This window comes from Apostichopus japonicus, chromosome 15, assembly GCF_037975245.1.
Source record: "Apostichopus japonicus isolate 1M-3 chromosome 15, ASM3797524v1, whole genome shotgun sequence".
NCBI lineage: Eukaryota > Metazoa > Echinodermata > Holothuroidea > Aspidochirotida > Stichopodidae > Apostichopus > Apostichopus japonicus.
In genome coordinates this window covers 24,876,258-24,900,375 of record NC_092575.1, presented here as the reverse complement: position 1 = coordinate 24,900,375, position 24,118 = coordinate 24,876,258, and the positions used below count along the sequence as shown (strand labels likewise).

General features: G+C 36.8%; 1 protein-coding gene and 1 long non-coding RNA gene across 2 annotated transcripts; one reads left to right on the top strand and one right to left on the bottom strand.

Moving 5' to 3' along the window:
• Positions 1 to 2,843: 2,843 nt before the first annotated feature.
• LOC139981471 (salivary peroxidase/catechol oxidase-like) lies at positions 2,844 to 23,701 on the top strand. The gene is made up of 13 exons (XM_071993879.1): positions 2,844 to 2,912; positions 4,990 to 5,018; positions 6,164 to 6,228; positions 7,414 to 7,579; positions 8,250 to 8,434; positions 9,033 to 9,191; positions 10,188 to 10,439; positions 16,390 to 16,769; positions 17,129 to 17,397; positions 18,960 to 19,127; positions 19,326 to 19,495; positions 20,788 to 20,902; positions 22,505 to 23,701. Exons 2-13 carry the CDS (start codon positions 4,996 to 4,998, stop codon positions 22,647 to 22,649), a joined length of 2,097 nt encoding a protein of 698 aa, XP_071849980.1. The 5' UTR covers positions 2,844 to 2,912; positions 4,990 to 4,995; the 3' UTR covers positions 22,650 to 23,701.
• Positions 8,663 to 10,298, bottom strand: LOC139981472 (uncharacterized). The gene is made up of 3 exons (XR_011797854.1): positions 10,171 to 10,298; positions 9,000 to 9,212; positions 8,663 to 8,846 (listed from the first exon to the last, which is right to left on the bottom strand). It is a non-coding gene; the product is annotated as an uncharacterized lncRNA (long non-coding RNA).
• Positions 23,702 to 24,118: the final 417 nt, after the last annotated feature.

Sequence of the window (24,118 nt, the reverse complement as noted above, 5' to 3'; positions counted from 1 at the left end):
ACTAATAACATGAAATTGCTTTATTTTTTGTCGTATTCATTTTATTATTGCCAATATGTCCATAACGTTATTCATTAAGTTCAAATACGTGACAGCAATGATGTGAAGTAATTATGAATAAATATGCATTGAAGAACAGAAAGTAAGGAGAGATATTGATTTAATGACCTAGATGTGAAAATGCCTGTAAAATTGTATGGAAATGTATCGCATACATTTATATTAAATTATCTTTTTTTTTAAACAGCTGTCATGCTATGGCTAAAAATTGAATTAATAAATATTCTTATTAAGAAGAAAAAATCTCAAAACGAATAAAAAAAATTAAAACTATAATTTTTATTAACTGTTTTAAGTGGACATAAAAGTTTGCTTCAATTTATTATACTAATTCGTATATTATGTTAATTCACTTTTTAATAATGTAACTTTCTTATTCATTGGCATATCACCTTATCGATTATTCTCACTTATAAAATGATAATCAAAATAGATTAACCTATATTTTTGAGGAAAAAAATATATTATCATACAGTATTTCATTTCTATGTGTATAAATAGCAATTTAAACACCGCGCAATTCATTACTTGATGTCTTATGTATTATTCAAAACCACAATTTATTTATGCTGCTTTAAATATAAAGACACGCCATGAAAGACTGACATCAGCGCAGTCCAAAATTGCTGTAGGATATGATCCAATTGTGGTGTTGTGACCATTTCAGCCCATCTGACTATACATCTAGTAATTATGGTGTTGCTATATAGTCCCTTTCTCATTTGTAATTCAAATGATATCAAACGATTGGTATTACTAGAGAGGCATTGTACTTTAGTTCCGCGAAGGTGCATTACAACTATTATAATTACTCACACACCTGACCTGATGATCTGATGTTTGTTAACAATGAAGATTGAGTTTTGCGCATTTCAAGAATAACTTGATTATTTCTAGGCAATACATTGCTTAATCGTGCGACTGTTTTCATGTACTATCCTGAGGGAGAGGAATGAACCCAGGTGAGCGTGGTGAGGATAGGGTGAAGTGGGGGGGGGGGTGAGAATATGGGTTTGTGATGGACTGACTGGTGAGGGACTTCCTTTTTCAGGTGGCAGCAATCTGAAATTTTTCGATAGGTTCCGAGGGTTTCTATTAATTCCTTATGCTGACGATACCAACCTTCACTGTTCCAGGCCTGAGGCTTATATTTTTCCTGTAATATTTTGGAATAGTGAGAAACCTAATATACTAATGGTTGTGTCGGTCCCGGGACAACCTAACAAACTTAAAGGAAACTTAATTGACAACACTAACGCAATAGGTCCGTCCAAACGGTTAACTTAATGTATTGTGATTTATCATCAAGAAAGTGTTCTCCAAGAAATCTTTTTTTTTCTAACATCAATAATAATTCACTTATTGTTAAGAACATTTGTCGGTCCGCATAATGATATCGAGTGCAAAGAAATGTTTGTATAACTTTGACCACTCTGCAACATTCATTGAACTTCCTAACTTTCACTCGAAGTACGTCCACACTGAATATTCAAATTTTCATTGCGCATGTGTACTAGCCTGGAATTTAGACTTCAGTTTATATATAGTTTATATAGTTATATAGTTTAAATCTATTTTGATTATTATTTATAATTGAAAATAATCAATAATATAATATGCCAACGTATAAGAAATTTACATTATTAAAAAGTAGTTTAACATTATATACGAATTAGCATAATAAATTTTCAGACTTTAGAATACAGACAGTTCACTAGAATTACATATATATATTATATATATATATATATATATATATATATATATATATATATATATATATATATATATTTCTTTCATAATAGTAAGACCATAATTACAGCGATAATTTAAATCCTGAAGTCAATAAGCCATATTTATCTTCCACAAGGCTCTCGCTAACAAAACATGGAAAAAAGATTTGCATAAAAAAACAGAAGAGTGAAGAAGAAAGAAGAGAAAAAGAATAAAACAGAACTATAAAATAAGCCCCATATGATGGCTACAGGAGCTCATTGATCACAGTAATATTATCCTACAGTTATAGAGGAAGTTGCAACTCTATCGCACTGTCTATATTCAACTCGAACTCCGAGTCATCCAACTGTTGATTATCCAATGGAAGGTATGGCCTATGGTAATGTGTGGGGGTTGCGCTGATCAAACGACGAATATGAACCTAAGCGCTAGTCCACCCGCATTTTAATATCGAGTGAAAAGAAATGTTTCTGTATAATTTTGGCCACTCTGCAACCACCTATAACTTCCACTCAAAGTATGCCCACCCTGGTGAGTCGAATTGTCACTGCGCATGCGTGGTAGGTTGGAATTAAGACTTGAATATAAACAGTTCACTAGAATTATGTATATATTTTTTTCTATAAGAGTAAGATCATGTTACAGCGATAATCTCAACCTTTGAGTCAACATTGGAACAATTATATTATTTAGATTTCATTATTACGTGATGCATAGTGAATATGCATATTTAAATTGGACATCATGTTAGCGCAGCAAGCAATGAAATACGGGGTTAATTAAATCATTCGATTGTAGTGATTATAAAGCACTTTAGTTTCATTTGTATATTATCAATGAATAAATTAAAAATCATATATTCGTAACAGCAGGCAAACACCTTATGTGATATATAATGTATATATGCTTACATAATTAAGTGTTACCTGAAAATTGAAAATATATAATTTAATCAGCATAACGAATACAATGTGTTGTTGATCTTTCCAATTATTCTGTCCATCAAAAATAAGATAAAACACACCCAACATTTCAATTGATGCTTCAGATCAGCTTTTGACGCAGTGACTTGAACATTGCTGTTCGTGTAGTTCAATAACGCAGCAGAACTTGTGGTAAGTTTTCTCTCTATTTATACGACAGCATAAACTTTCTCACCTGTACAAAAAAATACCCTTTTTTTGTCTTGTTGTTTCATTTTTCAGTATTGAAACTGTCACTCCTGTAAGATTTTTATATATGTGTATAGAGCTGAATTAAGATAAAAGTGCTTCTTGCTTTATCCAGTGCAAAGAAACCGTTCATTTACCCGATACGGTTGGGGTAGGGTGTTGTTGGTAAAATACAAGCAACTGTCTAAACCGAAACCACCCTTTAAAGTTTCCAAATTGTTCCTCGATAAACGATATTATCAAGATGTATTTCTTACCTTTATCTTTATAGGACCCTTCGTGTTTCTCTCATTTATTCCCATTTTTTTTTTTTTTTTTTGCTAATTTATTATGTTATATGAAGCAATGTTCATGAAACTTGTATGAATTAAGCAATTAAGGAGGTAAACAATTCAATTAGATGTAATCAAAATATAGGCTATGTTTGAACTTGGAGGAACGATAATCATTTTCTTATTTTCAAATAAATGACAACAAACCTTTAATCCACCTTTTACCGTCTTAGGCTTTTTAACATATTGTATAAATATAGAAATATGAAGGAACCTAAAATGTCTCAATAAAATCAAAGCTTTATTTTTTGGAAAAAAAGTAATATTGTCAGTCATAAGTATAAGACAAATGTGACAATTATTTCATTGCTCATGCATACCTTTCCCCCACCGCCCCCACCCCCACCCACACCCTCCCCTTTTCCCCAACAAGTTTGAGTTATTGCAATGTAGTTGTATTTATGTAAAAGAGTGTTAGTTCTGACAAGTTACGGAGAAAGAAAGTGATGGCCGCTGGGTGTGGAAAATATATTCCGTCCGGCGGTGAAGCGAAGGTCGTTGGACAAATGGCGATTTGTTTTAATGAAATTCATGAAGTTTTAGGAAAGATAATTAACTATCTAGTCGGGAACTTATAAATTCTCGCCAGGCCGGTGAGGGCTTCAAGTGGTGGGGTGGTGGGCTAGCATTTCCACAAAAATGTAACTTTTCGGTTTTGTCAGATAAAAAACTGATGTCATGGGGAAAACAGTTGGTCTGAAAGCCGGTGGTGGGTGTTTCCACGAAAGAATTTCATTTTGGTGTATGCTATGGTGGCCATCTCGAAATTTGGACGCTTCTTTCTTAAACATGTTACTGAACTTTAACGAATCATCTCGAATCCGACGTTTGTTCTCAAAATTCCGACATGTCAAATATTCGTTGGTTGATTTCGAAATTTTGACATTTTATCAGGATATTTACGTTGTTCCTCAAAATTATACATTAGGCCTATTATATATTTAATCAGATTTTATCTTTTAATCATTTTCAAGCTTCATTCGAAAATGTTAGTGTTTATAAGAAGAAAAAAAAATCTCGAAATATAGACATTTTATCTCACAATATTGGGGTTTCAGCTAAAAAAAATGTGATGTTTTGCCATTTCATTCTCATGTATAATATGTTGATATAATATTTTTTGATTTTTTGTATATGCAATGGTGGCCATCTCAAAATTTGGACGCTCCTTTCTCAAAGTTTATAATTTTATCTGAAATTTAACGAATCATCTTGAATTCGACGTATTATCCATAAAATCGGAACGGTTCTATCTTGAATTTGTTATATTTCACCGTTTTACCTCTCCGATTTGACGCCGTATCAGATTCTCGATTGATTTATAGAGATTGTAAACTGAAATTTTTTATAATTTATCTCGAAATTTATTAATATTGTTATAAGAATTAGATAATGTGATTTGATTGTCCATTTGTTCATAGTTCAGTGTCTGCGCTCATAATCCTTAAGCTAGGAGTATAGTTTATGGGAAATTCGAGACTATTTGTTTGAATGAACAGATTTTCTTGAAGGGCAAAACTTGGCGACACTCCCCAGTCCTCGAATCCTACTAAATGTATTCATTTGCATACTTCGAAACGAAGAATATTTTACAGATCTCATATATGGATGACGCTACGAATTTCCCCATCTTCGAGTTTGTTTTCTCTTTCTTGGTCATTAGTATACTCTTTATGCTTTTATTTTAGCACACAATGAAGCCATTGCATTTGATTCGGTGAGTCAATGAAATGTTTTTTTTTCGTATACTTGTATAAGTCGTTTTTTATCAAATTCTGACGACATAATCCATGGATGCACTGTTGGCGACGACGAAAGTAACAAAAAATTGGTTTCTATCATTAACTATCGTTACTGTGTAACTTCCGTTTATGGCTTTAATATCTACCGCACAGAAAAAAATAGGAAAACACCTCTCAATATGTAGTTATGAGTAGACTTATATGGACTTCTTTATTTTGTTAACGTAAGAGGCACGACGTGGACCTGCCATAAAATAAACGGAAAAAAGAGCATTTGAACATAATGGCTTCTTGATTTACATGAGCCAAAAAGAATAACAAGCACAGCAAAGAAACATATGTGATTGCTTAATCATAATGACCAGCTTATACGCATGTCGATGTAAACTAATTTTGAATTTCATTTACATGATGAAAGAACATAATCTTTTACGCTACTATACATTTACTACAATGTTATTACACTTCTTATGAAAACTACTATAATTGTTCCATTTTCGTACTGAAAATGTGCCCATTTGTTATTTCAAAAGTCACATTTGGCTGAGAAATTAAGAAACACAGAATGCCGTTTTGCCAAGAAATATTCAAATACTCGAATCTTTAGTACGGACAATCCATTTCGTCGGGATATTTTAAGGTGATTGCGTGGTTGGTTTCTTCAAAATAAAGTCACATGTCAGCTTAAATTTTTTGATCGCCAATATGATTGATAATAAGGATTTGTTAAAATACTTAAAAATATGAGCATCTGCTTTCAGCTCGTTATCGGGAATTTGAGGTAAATTTTGAATGATTCGAATAACGTATTCCCTTGAAGCTTTCTTTTTATATTGAAAGTTTCGAATTGAGATGAGTACTAAACCCAAACAAGTTTTAACGTTCTGTAGAACATCAGAGACAAATAATTTGCCACTAACACATTTCGTTATACTTAAAACAAAGTAAAAAAAAGTAAATTCGACAGTATTAAGTCGTCGGATGCAACAATGACAGAAATCAAAACCGACAATTAAACTAGCACACGCATAGAACCGTGACAGTTTTTTTTTCTCCAAAAGTTGCATTACAAACGATAGCAATATACAGTGGTAACTGTACACTTAATATTTCTTTATAGAATAACAGTTGTACCTGTCATGGTGCTGATTGGCTGTATCGGTATGACGTCAGGAGAGCTAATGGGTATGTACAGGGTTTTTTTTTCAGGCAGTTGGGGCCGTTTTCCAATGACAATACCAATCCATGCTGTCCTGTCATATCATGCTTCAAAGCACTCGTACTGTCAGTGTGAACAGTTCCTTGCCTTTCTCTGACAGGAAAGTAATATCCATACTGCTCATAATGTCATTAAAGGCATTGAAGACTCGCCCAAACCGCGTGCAGCCATCTGAAAAAGTTAACTTTCTGTTGCTTGCAAGTGACGTTTTGTTCGTGTCGCTACAACATGCAGACAGTAATGAAACGTGATACCATTACCTTGTTATCTTTTATCTAGACCTGAGATGTCCATCGCTGCTATTATATGTACACTGTGTTGTGGGTATCGACCGTAGCTGCATGTACTGACTGTGCCCAATAGTGTCTAATTACCGACGGTAGCAATCTGTGTGTGTATTTTCTGGGATCGATGGTGGTGTCTAACACTTCTGTTACACCTCATGCGAAACTAGGCCAGATAACCGGCATGAGACGTTTCTTTGTGCGCGAGTCTTCACACCCTTTAAGAGTGCTTTGGAAAATCGGGACACGGAATTACAACACAGTAGAAAATATCCTAACTGGGTGGCCATGTTCAGTGTGTGTTGAGGCTGTACGACTTAACCTGACTCCAATTTTGCATAGATCTAAACCTCAAACATCATATTTAAAATAATTGACTGTTGATATTCTGTGACGTCCCAATTGTATTAGCTATATCTGATTTATGTTATTGATTATTTCGGTCCTCCAATATCTATTTATATATTGGTTATAACTTAAGAAAGAAATGCAAATGGTTATATATTTCATGGCTGATTCCCTTCATAGAAATTATCACTCGTTTGTATTTGATATGTTATCGGTACTGTCCTCTATCGATTTATCTTTGTTAATTTTGAGGGCGGGGCAGGGGGAGGGTAGGGGAGGCGACTCAGTTCATATCTATAACACTGTTCTACTATAACGACTTGGATTGTACATTGTACACCAAAGTATGTTATAATAATAATAAAATTGACAAATAGCTAGGTTATCACTGCACAAGCCAATAATTTCACACGTTGATAGTAGTGGGAAGAGAGAATATCAAATATCGATCATAGTAGTGAACTAAACGATTTAGACAAAAAATACCATAACTTTAGTGTACCTTGCAATCATATATAGATTCTGAATACGGATGTCCAATGGCCCGTAGTCCGTACAAAGTGTTGGCAGCCTTCTCCAGGGATGAACATAGCGTGCATAGCATACACAAGCGACAGATAGCGGAATCGAGGACCGCCTTGGTACACGACATAGAAGCACTCTTTACCTGTCCAGACCCAGATTTGTAAGTACGCAATTACATTCATTCAAGAAAACGAATGAACAAACTTTTGGAGACGGATTAAGAACCATTTTTCTTGATGCTTTCCAATATTAACGTTCAAAACAATGCACGTTTCCCGTTTCAGGTAAACTTGAGTTTTTCTTCATATGCAATTTGTTTGTTATTAATACTGCCGTGAAAATATCACAGGAGAATGTCTAATCGATATACGAAATGTTGAGAATGGAATCCAAACTGAATTAATCGCTCTCTGACATTAACATTGACTCCGGATAGAAAAATCTAAGACGGTGTTTTGATTTGATCAATATTTGTAATCAAGATGAAACACAGAAGGTTTTACAAACCTTTGAATAAACACGCCAACAACACACTCACCCTAACTGTTAACAATACTCCTTAACAATTGAATTATTTTGAGGACATGGTGGTTCTTTTCAAATGACGTCTGGGGACTTTGAATTCCTTTGTTCACGTCCTCAGTCGGAGTATACAAAGAAAGAACAAGAGAAAAGTGCACACACACACTACTTTAAAGGGTATTGTTCGGAATTCTTCTGCTCTGTCTAAGCTCCTTCCCTTATATATCCCCTGCCGTCTTGCATAAATAGGTAAAACCATTTAACTAAGTGTTTGCTGAAATCTTCTTGTTTTGTTTATCTATTTACAGGGAAGAACTGGCAGCAAAATTACAAGCGTACAACAGCATCGTTGATTTCCGCAATTCCAACATCAAATGCAACGAAAGCTCACCTTTCCGCACTATTAATGGAGAATGTAATAACTTAATGAATCCTGCCCTTGGCCGTTCCAACACGCCTTTTATCCGACTGATAAAAGCAAACTACGCCGACGGTTTGATATTTTCTTCCTTTCCGTGATTTCATGTACAGTAGCACATTGCTGCCACTTGTATAAGATATTTTCCTCAAAAATATAACAAGATATAGTTTCGTCACGGCAGCTACACCCTTCCTCAGTAGAAATTTGATCGGTTTCATGTTTCTAATATTAATGTTCAAACATGAAAATTCCCCCCCCCCCTCTCCTCCAAAAAAAAATAAATAAATAAAATGCCCCAAAAAAAAGCAAAATCAAAAACAGGAATAAGTCCTAAGTTCTGTAAGAGACAAGAATTGACTGTGTTATTGAACCGACTGTGATCAACGAGTTTCATCTATAAAGATATAATTCACTCAATTTGCTAGTGTTTATCCTTCTGTTAGCCATCTATTTCTGGTTACGCCATTGTATGCAGCAGGTTATTCTGAAACATAAATACAAAATTGGTTTATATGTGAATGTGCATATAAAATTTAAAAAACATAAATAAATAGAGAAAGATGTGCAATATTATAATAATTGAATGAATTCTCGTCTCCGTGATTCCAAATTCTTTATTATAAATAATTTAGCTTACCTTATTTTACACTATACTTTGCCTCAAAAACAGGTGTATCTAAGCCACGCGAATTTTCAAAGACCGCTCGTGAAGTCTCCGATGAGTTTGTATGCACTGATTCGAGACTTTCCAAGTTTGATGTGACTGAGCTCTTAGTTCACATGGGTCAGTTCATCGACCATGATTTGGCTCTTATTACGACTTTAGACGGTAAGAGAGAGGTCGAGAACGCTATAAGAAAGACAACTATTGTTAGGAAAATATTTTGCTATGCTATAATTCCACGTCACGTCTCAATGCACTTGTACTGACAGTATGAGCAGTATGAATATCATGTTTCTATCTGATAAAGGTTAGGAACTTTCTGTACTTTCAGTACGAGTGCTTTGAAGCATGATAAGAGAGGAGAGTATGCAGTGGTTATCGGCATATAGAGGAAATTTTCCCAACTGACATGAGGAGGGGGAAAATATAACTCATGAATATGTATGTTATTTCGTCTTATTTCAAACAATCAATAATAGCTAAATTAAATGAACCACAGACGAAAATAAGTGCCACCATGCACAACAAAATATAAAGAACCACGCACAGATTCTCTTGTTGTTGTTGTTTTTTTGTTTTTTTCTATAACTAATGCTGTTTGCTGTACGAATCAACCAAGAGGTATTTAGATTTAAAGCAACCGTGCATACACTCAGCATTTTATTAATTGATGACGGTAAATTCAATGTGTGTACATTGCCAAACTATATGAGAAATATATCTATATTTAATAAGCGAATACCGTTTGGTATCATGTATAATTGTTTTCTATCTTTTGGTTATTTTTTTTGAGCTCTTTTAAAACAACGAACTTTCCACAAATTCTTTCTATGGATATATTATGTACACAATGGAAAGATGAGCTGACGCGATGAGTGAAAAATCTTGCGTGTTGCAAGTTCTGGTATCACACACACACAGGTGTGTTTTACATTTAGACCGAGGACCCCATTGTTTTTCAATTGTGCAAATCCATGTACCATAACCTTAACAATACCCCATAACAATAGAATTTTTTCAAGGACGTGGTGGTTCTTTAGAAATCACATCCGAAGGCTTGGAAGTCCTCGGTCAGAATACAAAACAAGTGCACACACAAACATACACACAAAAGAAAATATATAATGAGCTGATAATAATTTACTTTCTATCGATTTTCAGTGGGGTGCACCTGCGAAGAACAAGAAGGTTGCCTGCCGATCCCGTGCAAACCTGATGATGAGGTATGCGGCACTCGGCAATGTATTCGATTTGAGAGGTCTGTGCCTGTTTTGTCTCCTAACGTAGACTGCAGAAGACGAGGGGACGACTTGGATCTTTCACGTACGACCATGAATGGAATTACATCTTTCTTGGATGGTTCAAATATCTATGGAAGCACAGACGAAAGAGCAAGTCTGTTAAGAACAAATAGTGAGTATTTCTGTTATGGCTTTTCCGATGCCATTCATGGTTTTGTTTTATAAGTGCATACGCTTTTACATGCACTGTTTCTTAGGCGTGTAGCCAAGGAGGCGAAGGGGGCAACCGCCCCCCCCCCCCCCGAGCATATATTTTTGTATACTTTAATGAAATCGCTAGTAGTTTCAAGCTTAGATGCAACTTAAAAGGCCTGGGAAGTGCCATTTCCAGCGATCTGGGAAGCATTTTCAGCCAAAATTTTCTTGTAGATAGTTCTCAATGCAGGATCTATGGCTCTGACAGTTTGCCTACAGGTTCACCCCTCCCTTGGCAAATTCCTGGCTACACGCCTGCTGTTTTTAATGGAATTTTGGCTACGTATACGGATACAAACAAATAAAAATCTCAAAGTTAAGCAAAGTTAAAGTGAAATTATCGTTTAAATGGTGAGCCGGTATGTACGCTCCCTTGATCATTCTTAACTGCGTTCAACAACTAAGTGATATATTTAATTACACACCTGATGTTTGAAATACACAGTCATTTAATGACTCTGGGTATTTATAATAATGTCATATAAAACAGAAGACAACCTTACACTAAAGTAACTCTAAAGACAGGAAATAGCAAAACTGAAAACAGCTTTAAAGAACAAAGAAAATGGAGAGGAACAACGTTATGCCCTATAGCAATGAAGATACGAACACCATAGAGATGCTACACTGGTAGAGGGATATGAACTATAGTTAGTTTAGTTTAGTAGAAAAAGGATCAGGAGGGACACTTAAGTCCCCATCAAGGACCCTATAGAGAGAGGGAAAAAAAACTGAAGACACAAACACTCAGACCCGATTACAATGCTTAAAGTGCTTGTCCAAAGCATTCTTAAACCCATTGACACTACTTGCAAGTGCAACTTTCTCAGGTAAACCATTCCACTCATTCACAACCCTATTAGAAAAAAAAAGCTATGCCGAATATTAATCCTACTATGTGACTTTTGAAGTTTAAGACAATGACCTCTAGTACAACTACTGTTAGCAAACATGAAAAAGTCGGTAAAGAATAAATTGTCGAAACCATACACAATCTTGAAAAACTGGATCAAGTCCCCACGTAACCTCCTAAGCTCCAGTGTGGTGAGATTCAACAGTTGTAACCGCCTATAATAAGGAACCCTCTTTAAGGAACTAATCATCCTAGTAGCCCTCCTCTGGACCTTTTCAAGTACTTCCTTATCCTTAGCAAAATAAGGGTTCCAAGCCTGCGCAGCATACTCCAGATGAGGCCTAACCAACTGCTTATAAAGCCTAACTACTATGTCCTCTTTCAGAAAACTGAAATTCCTCTTAATTGATCATACCTAAAACCCTATTACCTCTTTTAGCAGCATCAAGACAATGTTTAGAAGGTTACAGAGATGAGTCAATGTAGATACATAGGTCTCTTTCAACAGAGACCTCCTGTAACCCCACACCATTAAGATTGTATGTAAACTTTTGGTTACTAATACCAATGTGCATTACCTTACATTTATCGATTTATTATTTATCGATTTATTAAGAAGCATTTGCCACCCCTGAGACCAGGAAAAAAATCTTATCCAAATCCGCTTGAAATTTCTCAGAATTGCTCTTGGAAGAGACCTCAGAATACAATTTGGTGTCATCAGCAAACTTCTTAGCTGTACACAAAATATCTCCGTCGATGTCATTTATATAGGCAACAAACAACAAGGGACCTAATACAGACCCTTATGGAACCCCACTAATAACGTTCTGCCAAGAAGAAGCACAGCCTTTAATTACCACCCTCTGTTCCCTATTACCAAGCCAATTCCCGATCCAAGACAGTAAATTCCCTATGACACCCATGCTCAGCCTAAGTAATAGCCGCTAGTGGGGAACTTTATCAAAGGACTTCTGGAAATCCAGGAACACAACATCTACAGACTTCTGCTATGTAGTGAGCTTGTTACATCTTCCATAAACTCAAGGATATTAGTGAGACAAGACCTTTTTTTTTGACAAAAGCCATGTTGAGACTCTCTGATCAAAGACTGACTGCTGAAGTGACAGACCATAGACTTTTTAACAATAGACTCCATGACCTTACAAACTACACTAGTGAGACTAACGGGCCTATAATTACAGGGCTTAGACTTATCACCCTTCTTGAAAATTGGGGTAATATTAGCACACCTCTAGTCCCTAGGAACATAACCTTCGTCCATAAATTTACTAAAAACCAACGAGAGTGGAACGCAGAAATGGTGTGCAAGAGTCTTCAACAAATACGGATGGATTGCATCCGGTCCAGAAGCTTTAGAAACATTTAGACGAAGCAGCTCCTTTAAGACAACCTCATCCGGAAATAAGACCGTATCCAGTTTAGGCCTATCACTGCCCCCCTGAAAATCTGGAATACTACTCGTATCTTCCCTTGTGAAAACCGACACAAAATAGTTGTTCAAAAGATCTGCAAGATCCTGACTATCAATAACTATATTATCAGCCTGTGGTGCCCTTAGAGAAACAATTGCATCTTTAACTTTCGACTTTGACCTGACATAAGAAAAGAAGGCCTTTGGGTTATCCTTAATTTTTAGGGCAATGCTTTTTTCGAAATTCAATTTTGCATCAGAGACTAAGCATTCTACCTTCAGCTGATGAATTTTGAACTTGGCCAAAAGAGATTCAGATTTAGTCCTCCTAAACATCTTCCACATTCTACGTTTTTGCCTAATTGCACATCTAACATTCTCATTCATCCAGTGAGGCATACTGCTTTTACGACGACGATTCTTCCACGTAACATGATTTTCCATAATGATCTTTAATTTTTCAGCACAACAAATCCAAGATTGAGAAGCGCTCATATCTCTAAACAAATTAATCCAATCTGTGCCCTTTAGTAAAGTTTCAATTGCCTCTGTATCTGATCTCGAAAAATCAGGAACTTTTTCATTCCTAACAGAATTTACGACTTTGCAAACAACATCAAAAGCTAGTATATCATGATCACTAGTTCCTAGTTTTCCTAGACCCGTCAAATCAACAACATTGCTTGGATTAGAACTCAAAACAAGATCCAGGATGTTATCCCCCCCCCCCCAGTAGGGAAAGTAACATGTTGATGTAAAAAGCAATCTTGCAAAACATCTAGAAAATTACTACCCTTCCTACTACTAGAACTATCTATCCAAGTAATGTCAGGAAAATTAAAGTTGCCTATTAGAACAACATCACCTATAGCAGCCTTTGTAATTGAATCAAACAGCACGACATCATTTATCATCGCTGCTTTTAGGAGAGCGGTAAACAACGCCCACAGTGATAACGTCCCTTGACCTCTTGGAGTTGTTTGTGGACAACTCGCACCAGACAGAATTAAACAAAAGCCCCTTGCAACTGAGATTTCTCAACACTTACAATGTCATCCCTAACATACAATAAAACTACCCCACCAACCCCATTATGAGTATCCCTTCTGTCCTGACGATACACAACATACCCCGGGTGAGAAACCTCAGCACTATCAATGTCCTCCCTTAACCAAGATTCGGTGATACCAAACACATCCGGTTTCAGATCCTCAAGAAGCACAGTAAATTCAGCAAAATTTTTAAGAATACTTCTAGCATTGGTAAAGAAAATTTTCAGCTTATCCCTGAAACTATGTACCTGAGCATGCCTCCTAAAGTTAGAACTATAACTATCACTTTTCTTGCTTGCAAAACAACTATAATTGCCTCCAATAGGAACATAATCCTTATCCAAAATTATTCCTGAACTCATCGCCCCCAATTTAGTTTAAACATAGCTGTTCAACAGAGTAATTCACCATCCTACCAAACAACGAGGCCCCAGTATTAGCTAAGTGCAAACCATCCCTGGCGAACAAATCCCTTCTACCCTGGAAAGATGACCACATGTCAACAAATGTGAAGCCGAAGTCGGCACACAGACTATACAATAAACCATTCAAAGTTACAATCTTTTCTGACAGAACCTTGTTGTCAAATCTTGGCAACAAACTACATATGACAACTTTAGCCCAAGTTGATGCTAGTCGACACATCAATTCGTGGTACCTAGACTGAATAATGTTTTGTGACTCTTTCTGCACATTATTGGTGCCTACCTGGACCACAACCACCTCCTCATCTGACACGATTTTGTTTACCCTTTTACTGACATCCTGGATTTTAGCACCTGGCAAACATACCCTGACCCTTTTTGCTTTATCCGCCCTGCAGAACTCTCGATCTACATACCGTACTAGTGAATCCCCACACAATACCATTCTTCCTTTCGACTTCTCCTGTCCCCACTGACCGCTGTTTGCAACCACACTACCATCTTCTATCACATCACAATCACCACGCACTTCGTCCACTACTAGCCACTCACTATTTCTCTCCTGGGAGACTTCATTCCCATCATCAACATCACTCAACTCCTCCACAGGTAACACGTCAAATCCATTACAAGTTGGAACAACCTCGCAACAATCCCTTTCAGCAACTGCACTACTCACAGCCCTACTATTCCCGACTTCCGTCCATACACAACTACAGCTATTCAATAGCTCCTCTAATTCCTTAACTTTCACACACTTATCGCAAACAAACCCAATAGCTTCACTAGACGCTGATTTAAAATCACATTCCAAGCCAGAAATCTCAAACTCGTTCCACATATTACACGTATCACAGCAGACTAAACAATCAGGCACAGCCATAACGAAAATACTAAGTCAAAGAAAAACCCGGGGAACACAGAAAATCGAGCAGCTTAGGCTAAACAGAGACTATACACTAACCGATAGGATACACTGACGCTACAGACCTAAAACCACGGACAGAACTGAAACAAGACAAAAACAGCTCAGATTGAACACAAAAAAATGCAGAATGAAAGTTACAAACAATAAATAACGAATACACTGAGGCACAGAATACCCGCGAACACAGAAAATCGATACTCACGATTAGCAGCTTAGGCTTAACAGAGACTATATACTGAACGATAGGATACACTGACGTTACAGACCTAAAACAACGGACAGCACTGAAAGAAGACGAAAAACAGCACAGATTGAACACATAAACATGCAGAATGACAGGAACAGACAATAATAACGAATACACTAAGGCACAGAAAAACCCGCGAACACGGAAAAACGATACTCACGATTAGCAGCTTAGGCTCAACATCGACTATACACTGAACGATAGGATACACTGACGCCACAGACCTTAAACCACGGACAGCACTGACACAAGACAAAAAAACAGCACAGAATGAACACAAAAACAGGCAGAATGACAGGAACAGACAAAAAATAACTCCAAATAAACAACAAAATGAATCACAAGGTGTTTTGATGGAAAAAAAATGATCCCAGAAATCCCAAAAATGAACGAATTGCAATAGCTCCGAAAAAGTACGTGTGTACGCTTCAACGACCATACTTTGTTTTTTGAAAGTTGTCTCGTCATTTCTTCATCACAAATATCATGACGTATAAATTATACTTTATGGTAGGCTAGGATGTATGTTTCCACTCTTTGCATTTTTCGCGCATTGCATTTCGGGTCACCAGCAATTTTCGGTCACAAGCACTGTTTGGGTCATAACAAACTTTGGGTCACATTTTTTTTTTTTCGTGTAAAAATAATTTGGTCTCAAAAATTTGGTCCGAAAAAATGTTGGTCAAAAAAAACATTGGGGTCACAAAACTAGTTTTCTAGGTACAAACAAATTTTTGGATAAAAAAAATTGCTCCGTTTTTTTTTTTCATTTTGTCTGAACATAGAGACGTCGGAACATAGAGACGTCGGAATATAGGGATGTCACCATATATATATATATATATAATATATATATATATATATATATATAATGTTTTCAATTATAGATATGCACAGTCAAAAGAAACATTATCTTTACACAAATAGATAATGGATTAATGCTAACTGAGAAGCTGTCTGCCGATCGTATCCAGTTATTGCCATCAGACGACGGCAACGAGGAATGCGAAGCTGTTAATAATCAGAAACCTTGTGGTAGAGCTGGCGATATCAGGGCAGCAGAACAGCCCGTGCTAACAGCCTTGCACACCATCTTCGTCAACGAACACAATCGAATCGCACGTGAGCTCAGTCAGATCAACCCTGGATGGGATGATGAGAGGTTGTACCAAGAGGCGAGGAAAATTGTGGGAGGCATTCTGCAAAATATAGTATATAGGGAATGGCTCATTCCTGTACTTAACAAGGATATTGTAGACAAGTACAGGATCAATATACTGGAAGGGTATGCTGGATATAACGCCACCGTGAGTATAGCTTCAATGCTCGGGATGGGATTTTGTCTCGGACTGGAATATTTCTTTCATGATATTTTTTGGAACACTTTTTTAACGTTGGCATTTGGGCTTGGGTCTCATGACATTAGAATGAGGGCTTGTAATACATTATCATATCTAGTATTAACCAAATATGGTAAGTTTAATTAACATTTTAGACTCAGATAAAAATATATTTCCGTTTGTAATTTTTTTTTTGCTAAATGCGACACGACATCTGGCAGGACTGATATATACGTATGATGCATTTGGTACGTTTCTAAAGCAACGGGAAACGGGGTTTAAACAATGACGCATCTTGTCTTGAACATATGCTATTCTCTTTACAGATTGACCCATCGATAAGCATTGATTTTGCGACGGCTTTTTTTCGATTCGGCCATTCCCTTGTTCCGCAAAATCTTAAAAGGCTCTCACGAAAGTTCAAAGGCGTTCAAGGGGTACAACTATCAAACGCTTTTTTCAACGGAAAGATATTGCGGGATATTGAGAGAGGCAGTGTGCTGTCCATTATCAACGGGGCGTTGAACCAACGTTTGCAAGCGGTAGACAGCCATTTTAGCAAGTCAGTTCACCTTGAACTGTTTCAAAATTCAACGTAAGTGAAAAGAAGGGAATTTACGAATGTAAAAGTTTGCATATATGCTAAAATGGCAAGTGCGCACAAAACAAGTTCAGGTTGCAACTTCAGTTTTCATCGTAACGGTACTTTCATTTATGCAGGATATTACCATCAGAATAGCAAGTATTTCTTCCTGCTATATGTATAAGGGTAGTTGGTTTCTCGGAGCTCAAACAGAGGATGTTAATGGATAAACGCTTTGGAGGTTAATAAAAGTTGGCACGCGCTTATAGGAAGCATACACATGACAAATTCACGATGGACAAAAGCCCATGTTGATTTTTTGTGATGATGTATTCTTGGAAATCACATGAAATTGTCATTGTTTGATGAAGTGGCGTGCGCAAAAAGGAAGAGGGGGGGGGGGGGAATTCCCCTACTTTCCATGTCAGTCAGGAGATTTTGAAAATTCAGCCGGGCAAGAAGTGCATCACATGCAACTGGTTAAAGCCTCGTTATCAACCACACACCAAAAAAAAAAGAATGCCCCCGTTGACTGTATATTAAATCTTTTTTGGCGGAAGAGCCTCGGGCCCCGTAAAAGGGATTTCGGCTTCAACTGGCCCTTCAACTGGCCCTTCCATGGCCCTTGACTTTAGTCATTCGGTGGATTTTAGAATTCGGGAAACTTTTGAAATTCTGTGCACAGGTCAAGGTGAACCGGCCAACCCCCCTTCCCCCACCACCCCCCTCCCCACCTGATTCCTTCCTAATCTGTTCACTTGTAAATGTTGATCATTATATATATGATAGAAAATAATAATAATTCAAAGAAAATTAAAAATCTGGTGTAATCCATGTATGTTTGATCTCTTGAGTAAGGCAAAGTATGTCACCAAAAACAGAACTAGTATTGTCGATACAGGTGACAAACGCCTACAGTGGAATTACGACCTTCCTTACCGGTTTCGAACCTCTGGACATACAATCAGCGTCCATAGCCTAGTGGTTAGGGTGTCCGCGTACAGAGCGGAAGGCCCGTGGTTTGAATCCCGGTGGAGGCTGAAAGTTTTTTCACTGTTCTTGATTTTCCAACTCATTACGATTTTCAGTTATATATATTCATTTGCCTTTGTCCTTTTCCTCCATTGCATTAACATAAAGTCTGTTCAAAGTATCTCTTTCGAGATCCGGCTTTAGGAATCACAAATGATTTCGAGTTGATTAGCATCGTGTTTGATTTCTAGAGTAAGGCAAAATATGTCACCAAAAACAGAACTATAGTATTGTTCGATACAGGTGACAAACGCCTGCAGTGGAATTACGACCTTCCTTACCGGTTTCGAACCTCTGGACATACAATCAGCGTCCATAGCCTAGAGGTTAGGGTGTCCGCGTACAGAGCGGAAGGCCCGTGGTTCGAATCCCGGTGGAGGCTGAAAGTTTTTTCACTGTTCTTGATTTTCCAACTCATTACGATTTTCAGTTATATATATATATATATATATATATATATATATATTTATGTATATTTATGTATGTATTCAATTTGATTGGACCTTGTCACATTTAACGTTCTGCATATTCATTTTCGGTAGCTTTGCATTGGACCTTATCGCACTTAACATTCAACGTGGGCGGGATCATGGACTACCCAGTTACCTGGATTACAGAAAGTTCTTCGGTCTGAGCGATGTCAAATCATTTGAGGATTTAAAAGCAATCAGTCGTCCTGAGGATGTTGAAGTCTTCAAAACTGTATACAGGTTTGAAAATATGTCTTTCATACTACGTTGACTATATTTTGATTTCATGAAGAACATGTCAACTAGTTATTGCTAACACGCCATTCTAGAGGCACCGTGCGACTGTTGAGCACTGTCATAGCTGACATGCTATTACTATGTACGTGTATTTCTCATAAACATCGCATCTAAGAACTTTGAAATGTTTATCCAATCCAGTTCAGTCGAGGAAATCGAGCCCTTCGTCGGTATGCTTGCCGAAAATCACCTCCCAGGTGCACTGGTCGGGGAAACTCTTGCCAACGCTCTTGGGTTACAGTTTCACAACTTGAGATACGGCGATAGGTTTTACTTTGAAAACGCAGAGAAACCACAGGCGTTTACTAATGGTACGTTTTGGATGTATGTCCATTAATTTTACGGTCTTCCGCCAATTCCTGAATGAACAATTTGAAATGGATGGGATGTAGGAAAAAGAAAGGAATGTAGCCCTTATCTACAGAAGAATTCCTTCCGCCTCCCTACCACCTCCCGCACCTGCCTTCCCCCTTTCCCATATGTAGCTCTCTAGATGTATACGGACAGCCGATCCTTCAGGATGGAAACATTTATTTGTTAAAACAAACCGCTTAAGTAAGCTAAAAGACCAACAGACCAAAGAGTCAGTGGCTTACAAATACAAATGCCAGACAGAAATTTGTCAACAGAAGGAGGCAGCTGGCCAAAAGACAGAATGAGACTTATAGTAAAACCGAGTAGCTTGACTTCCACCGGGGGCTCCCTGAGACCTGGTACCACCATTCCATTGTATACCTTCCTAAACTAGAATCTACCCCAGTGGCTGTGCTGTCCCCCCCCCCCTCCCGTCGCCCTCGGAGGGAGTTAACTCACAAGTCCTCTTGCACCGGGATCCTTAAAAGAGGGACATATGAGTAAAGAGATGACCCAATTTGAATTTCTAAAGTAAACGAAACCTGGGCAGATGTACAAGGCTTGACTGTGACGTTATAATATTATTGATGTTACTTTGGGACATTGCTTAGTAAATTATTTCTCACGTATATAAGGATATGTTTGATCTGAGTATTATCAATATAAATTTAACACGGTTGACTCATGTGATAACTAAGTAGTTTTCTATGATAAGGTATAACCCTCCATGTTTTAACCTATAATTGGGATGTTTGTTAAAGTATAGTTTTGCTATTGAAAGTAATTCCAATGCATCATCGGATAATATCCTCAGAATGTTTGATACTTATCAGTATTCTTGAGCCTATAGAAAACGAGTAGATAAAATCCCCAATTTCGAATTAAGAGCACTGTTTTTACTAATTCTCCACTTAGCGCACCATTCTTTAAGGAGTAGTGGTAATCCTTTGAAGAAAAATCAATACTGGTTTTAGTTAGAATACCTATAGACTGTCACCGAATTGACTGAAGTTGATCTTTTGATTCTTATTGTAGAGAATGCTATCAAAGTCTATAGACAACAGACAAGTTTAAGGCAGACTCTTACGGAGTCCCGGCGGCATTGAGAATGCAATTAGGTGGGACATCTGATCATTGAAAGTAGCATTAATTTTCCAATATTTGAGTTAGGAGGAGAGCAGCCTTCCCCCTTCCTCTCTATGAAAAGCCTTTTATTTCACATTATTGTATTTTGATTTCCTTATTTTAGCTCAAATAGATGCCATCGGGCACGTGTTATTTTCTCGTGTAATTTGTAACAACATCCAAATTCTGAGAATCCAACCGTGGGTATTCAGAATGAAGACTGACGCTTCTTTGGACAGGTAATGTTCCAACTAAGCTTACATTAAGATAAAACCTTAAAAGGACAACACAGAGTATACATATACATCTTTGACTAATGTAAAAGAACATATACTAAGCATCCTGGTGAATTTTGCACGCGGCTGTTATTTCCCGTTTTCTAGATATTGGTATAATAGTTGAGACTGTCGCAGTTTTGTTCCGACTTGAAGCAAAGAGTTGTGATGTTATAGTTGCACTCGAAATACATATATTAATTTAGATTGGAATTAACACAACATGTGGTCCGTGATGTAATCATGACGAACGTTGTTCAAACATTTTAGGTAACTTGAGATTAAAAGATTGTTTTGGCCCGATTCTGTACCTGGAACTTGGAAACTTGAAAACTGCGATATAAATTATAGGAATATTGGTTACTTTGGAAGTGCCCTGTATCAATCCATTATTGTTCGTATAGACATGGAAGAACAAATCGAGTATCGAAAGAGCAATGATATAAGAAGATCCATCCAGCCATCCATTTATCCACAAGCAAAAGGGTATATCATTGTTAGTGTAGACTTTATCTAAGGACGATGTGCGCATTCGTTAGTGGGCAATACCTTGATGAAATGGCTTCATGGAACAGCAATGTTAGTTTAGGCTATCACTGCTATAGTGTACGCAATACATTGATGGTTTGTTCACTGGAAGAATATTGTTAGTGCAATTTGATATGATTGTATTACTGTTAGCGTAGGTAATCAATTGAGGATTCGATCACTTGAAGAACCGTAGAAAATATATGGTGACCAATGAGGGATCACTCTTAGCGTTAAAATTTACGAAAGGATTCATCATCACCTTGAATACTTACGAGAATGAAGTTGTATGAGTCACTCAATTAAGAAACAACCACACGGTACTGGTGTTAGTCCCTTTTCATTCGGACTGTCACAGTACTGTATATCTATATGCACAGTATGGCTAGCAATGCCTCACAAGTGTGGATAAAAACTTTACAATGAGGCTCTACGGTCAATGTGATCTGTTTTATAGGAGTCAGATAACAGGAGACCGGAGAATGAATAATTAGGAGGCTAAATCGCAGATCCTTTAAACAATTGATATGATACAGTTTGCTAACACAGACGCTCTTGTTTGCTTGTTTATATATTAATATTGATCTTGTTTGCTTTCTGGGTTATTTGCTGGCAAATAATTGCTCTTTTTCCTTGTTTCCTTGTTAATTGATCTCGTTTACCTTTCATTTTAATTCAATTTGAGTTTTTCTTGTTTCTCAGTGACAGTTAATCGATTGATCTATGTATTGCTTACTAATACCTACTTAATTGGCTTGCCTATAGTAGTCTGCATATTTCTTGCCTGCTCGATTTATCCCTTGGTTGACTTCTTGAGAAACAACAATTATGGTTAGCTTGCTCATCTTCCTTGCTCATATCGCTTTCTTTCTTGCCTTTTGTACTCGCTTGCTTGCATTCAGGATGCCCTGTTTATATATCTTGATATGAATAAGAATATTGTATTGTTTGTTTGAATTTATAATTACTTCATCTAATGTTGTCAGATCGCAAAGAACAGTCAGACACATATAGATATTATATAAATATTGCTTTCAGACGGCTAATCTCAATTCGTCCGCCGCTGGGGCTTACTTGGAACAGCGTGGCGATCGACAACAGACGCGTGAGCTGTGACGACTTCGACAAGATTCCGATGTTAGATCTGACCCCTTGGACAGAGAACGCAGATATTCTTGGTTAACCACTTTAGTTCATTTGAACTTTAAGTGACTAAGATACAAGAGTCAGAATAAGTTTGGCTAACATTTTCTTAATTTATATTAATATTTTTAATGTTTCAGTTTCTTTCGATTTTGTTCATATTTTACAACAGTTGAATATATATTGATATATATATATATATACATATATATATATATATATATCTATCAATATATAAATATATATTGATATATTGATATATATATATATATATATTGATAGATATATATATATGTGTGTGTGTATACTCCTCCATCGCTTGCTTAGTGTATACGGAAGCTGAAAAGCATTTAGATTATTTGATTTCACTTAAATAAGAAAGGTGTCAGGGGCAGAGGCAAGACTTTAAAAAAGGAAGGTGTATGTGAACAAGAAGTTGTTGAAATCTCTCGGTTAGGGGGTCTTGGTTTTAATGTTTAATGTGAAATGCGCTTGTTGAAACATACGGTGGTTATAGCAGTAATCAGCTTTACGCGCAAGGTGTTGCAACAAAAAATATTTGTTAGGTTTGTGGGGCGTTGAAAATGGGTAGGGGTGAGAAGGCCACCACCTAAATACACCGTGTTATTGACATCATCATAACACCCACCAAACTTATCAACACTAATTATAATTCGCGCTATGTTAACTTTAAATGAAAACCAAAAATATTCCTCGCCCAAGATTTAATTGACATTACATTGGGTTTTTTTTTCATCTTATTTTCTTTCTTAAGTGAATCTGTTCCTTCGTTTTAGGTGTTGGGAACAAGATGTTATTCTGTGCATGTTAATCATATTCTCTAGCAGATTGCTAAGAACTTTCAAACAAAAGAAGAACAAAAGATATGTTATTATTGTTAATCAACCTTATTATGTTACAACATACGATTCAGTTCTGTATGTTTTGAACCAAATGTATTGCTACTTACGAAACAATGTTAGCAATGATAAACACGTTGATATCATATCTTACATTTGAAAGTTTCTTTCCGATCTGTTGTGAAAAATAAACAAACTGCTGAGAATTAATGAAAATTTGCATTTCCTCAATTTTGGGTTCTGTTTTCATTTCATGTAATTGTATGGCAGTCTGGATTTTGATGACATTAAACGCAACGGTAGGGGGAGGGGGTCATCAAACCCTAGCTCAAACTTACACACAGAGCGGTCTCACTGAAAACAAAAATGTCAAAACGTACATTTATTTGAAAAGAACGAAAGCGAATTCTTAAAGTATGTTTTTGCCATCCTCCGGTTTCAATCATTTGATATTATACAACACATTAAGTTCAATCATCAAACACACCTATAGTCAGTGGCACTTCGTTCGGGCATGCGTATTGCGATTCGTTGCATATTCATATCGGTTGCTGTATCGAATATAAGGTGTATATCCTCGGCTCATCCTACCCTTCATCCATCCTCGCCATGACTAGAAATTCAAACAAACACAAAACAGAGGTAACCT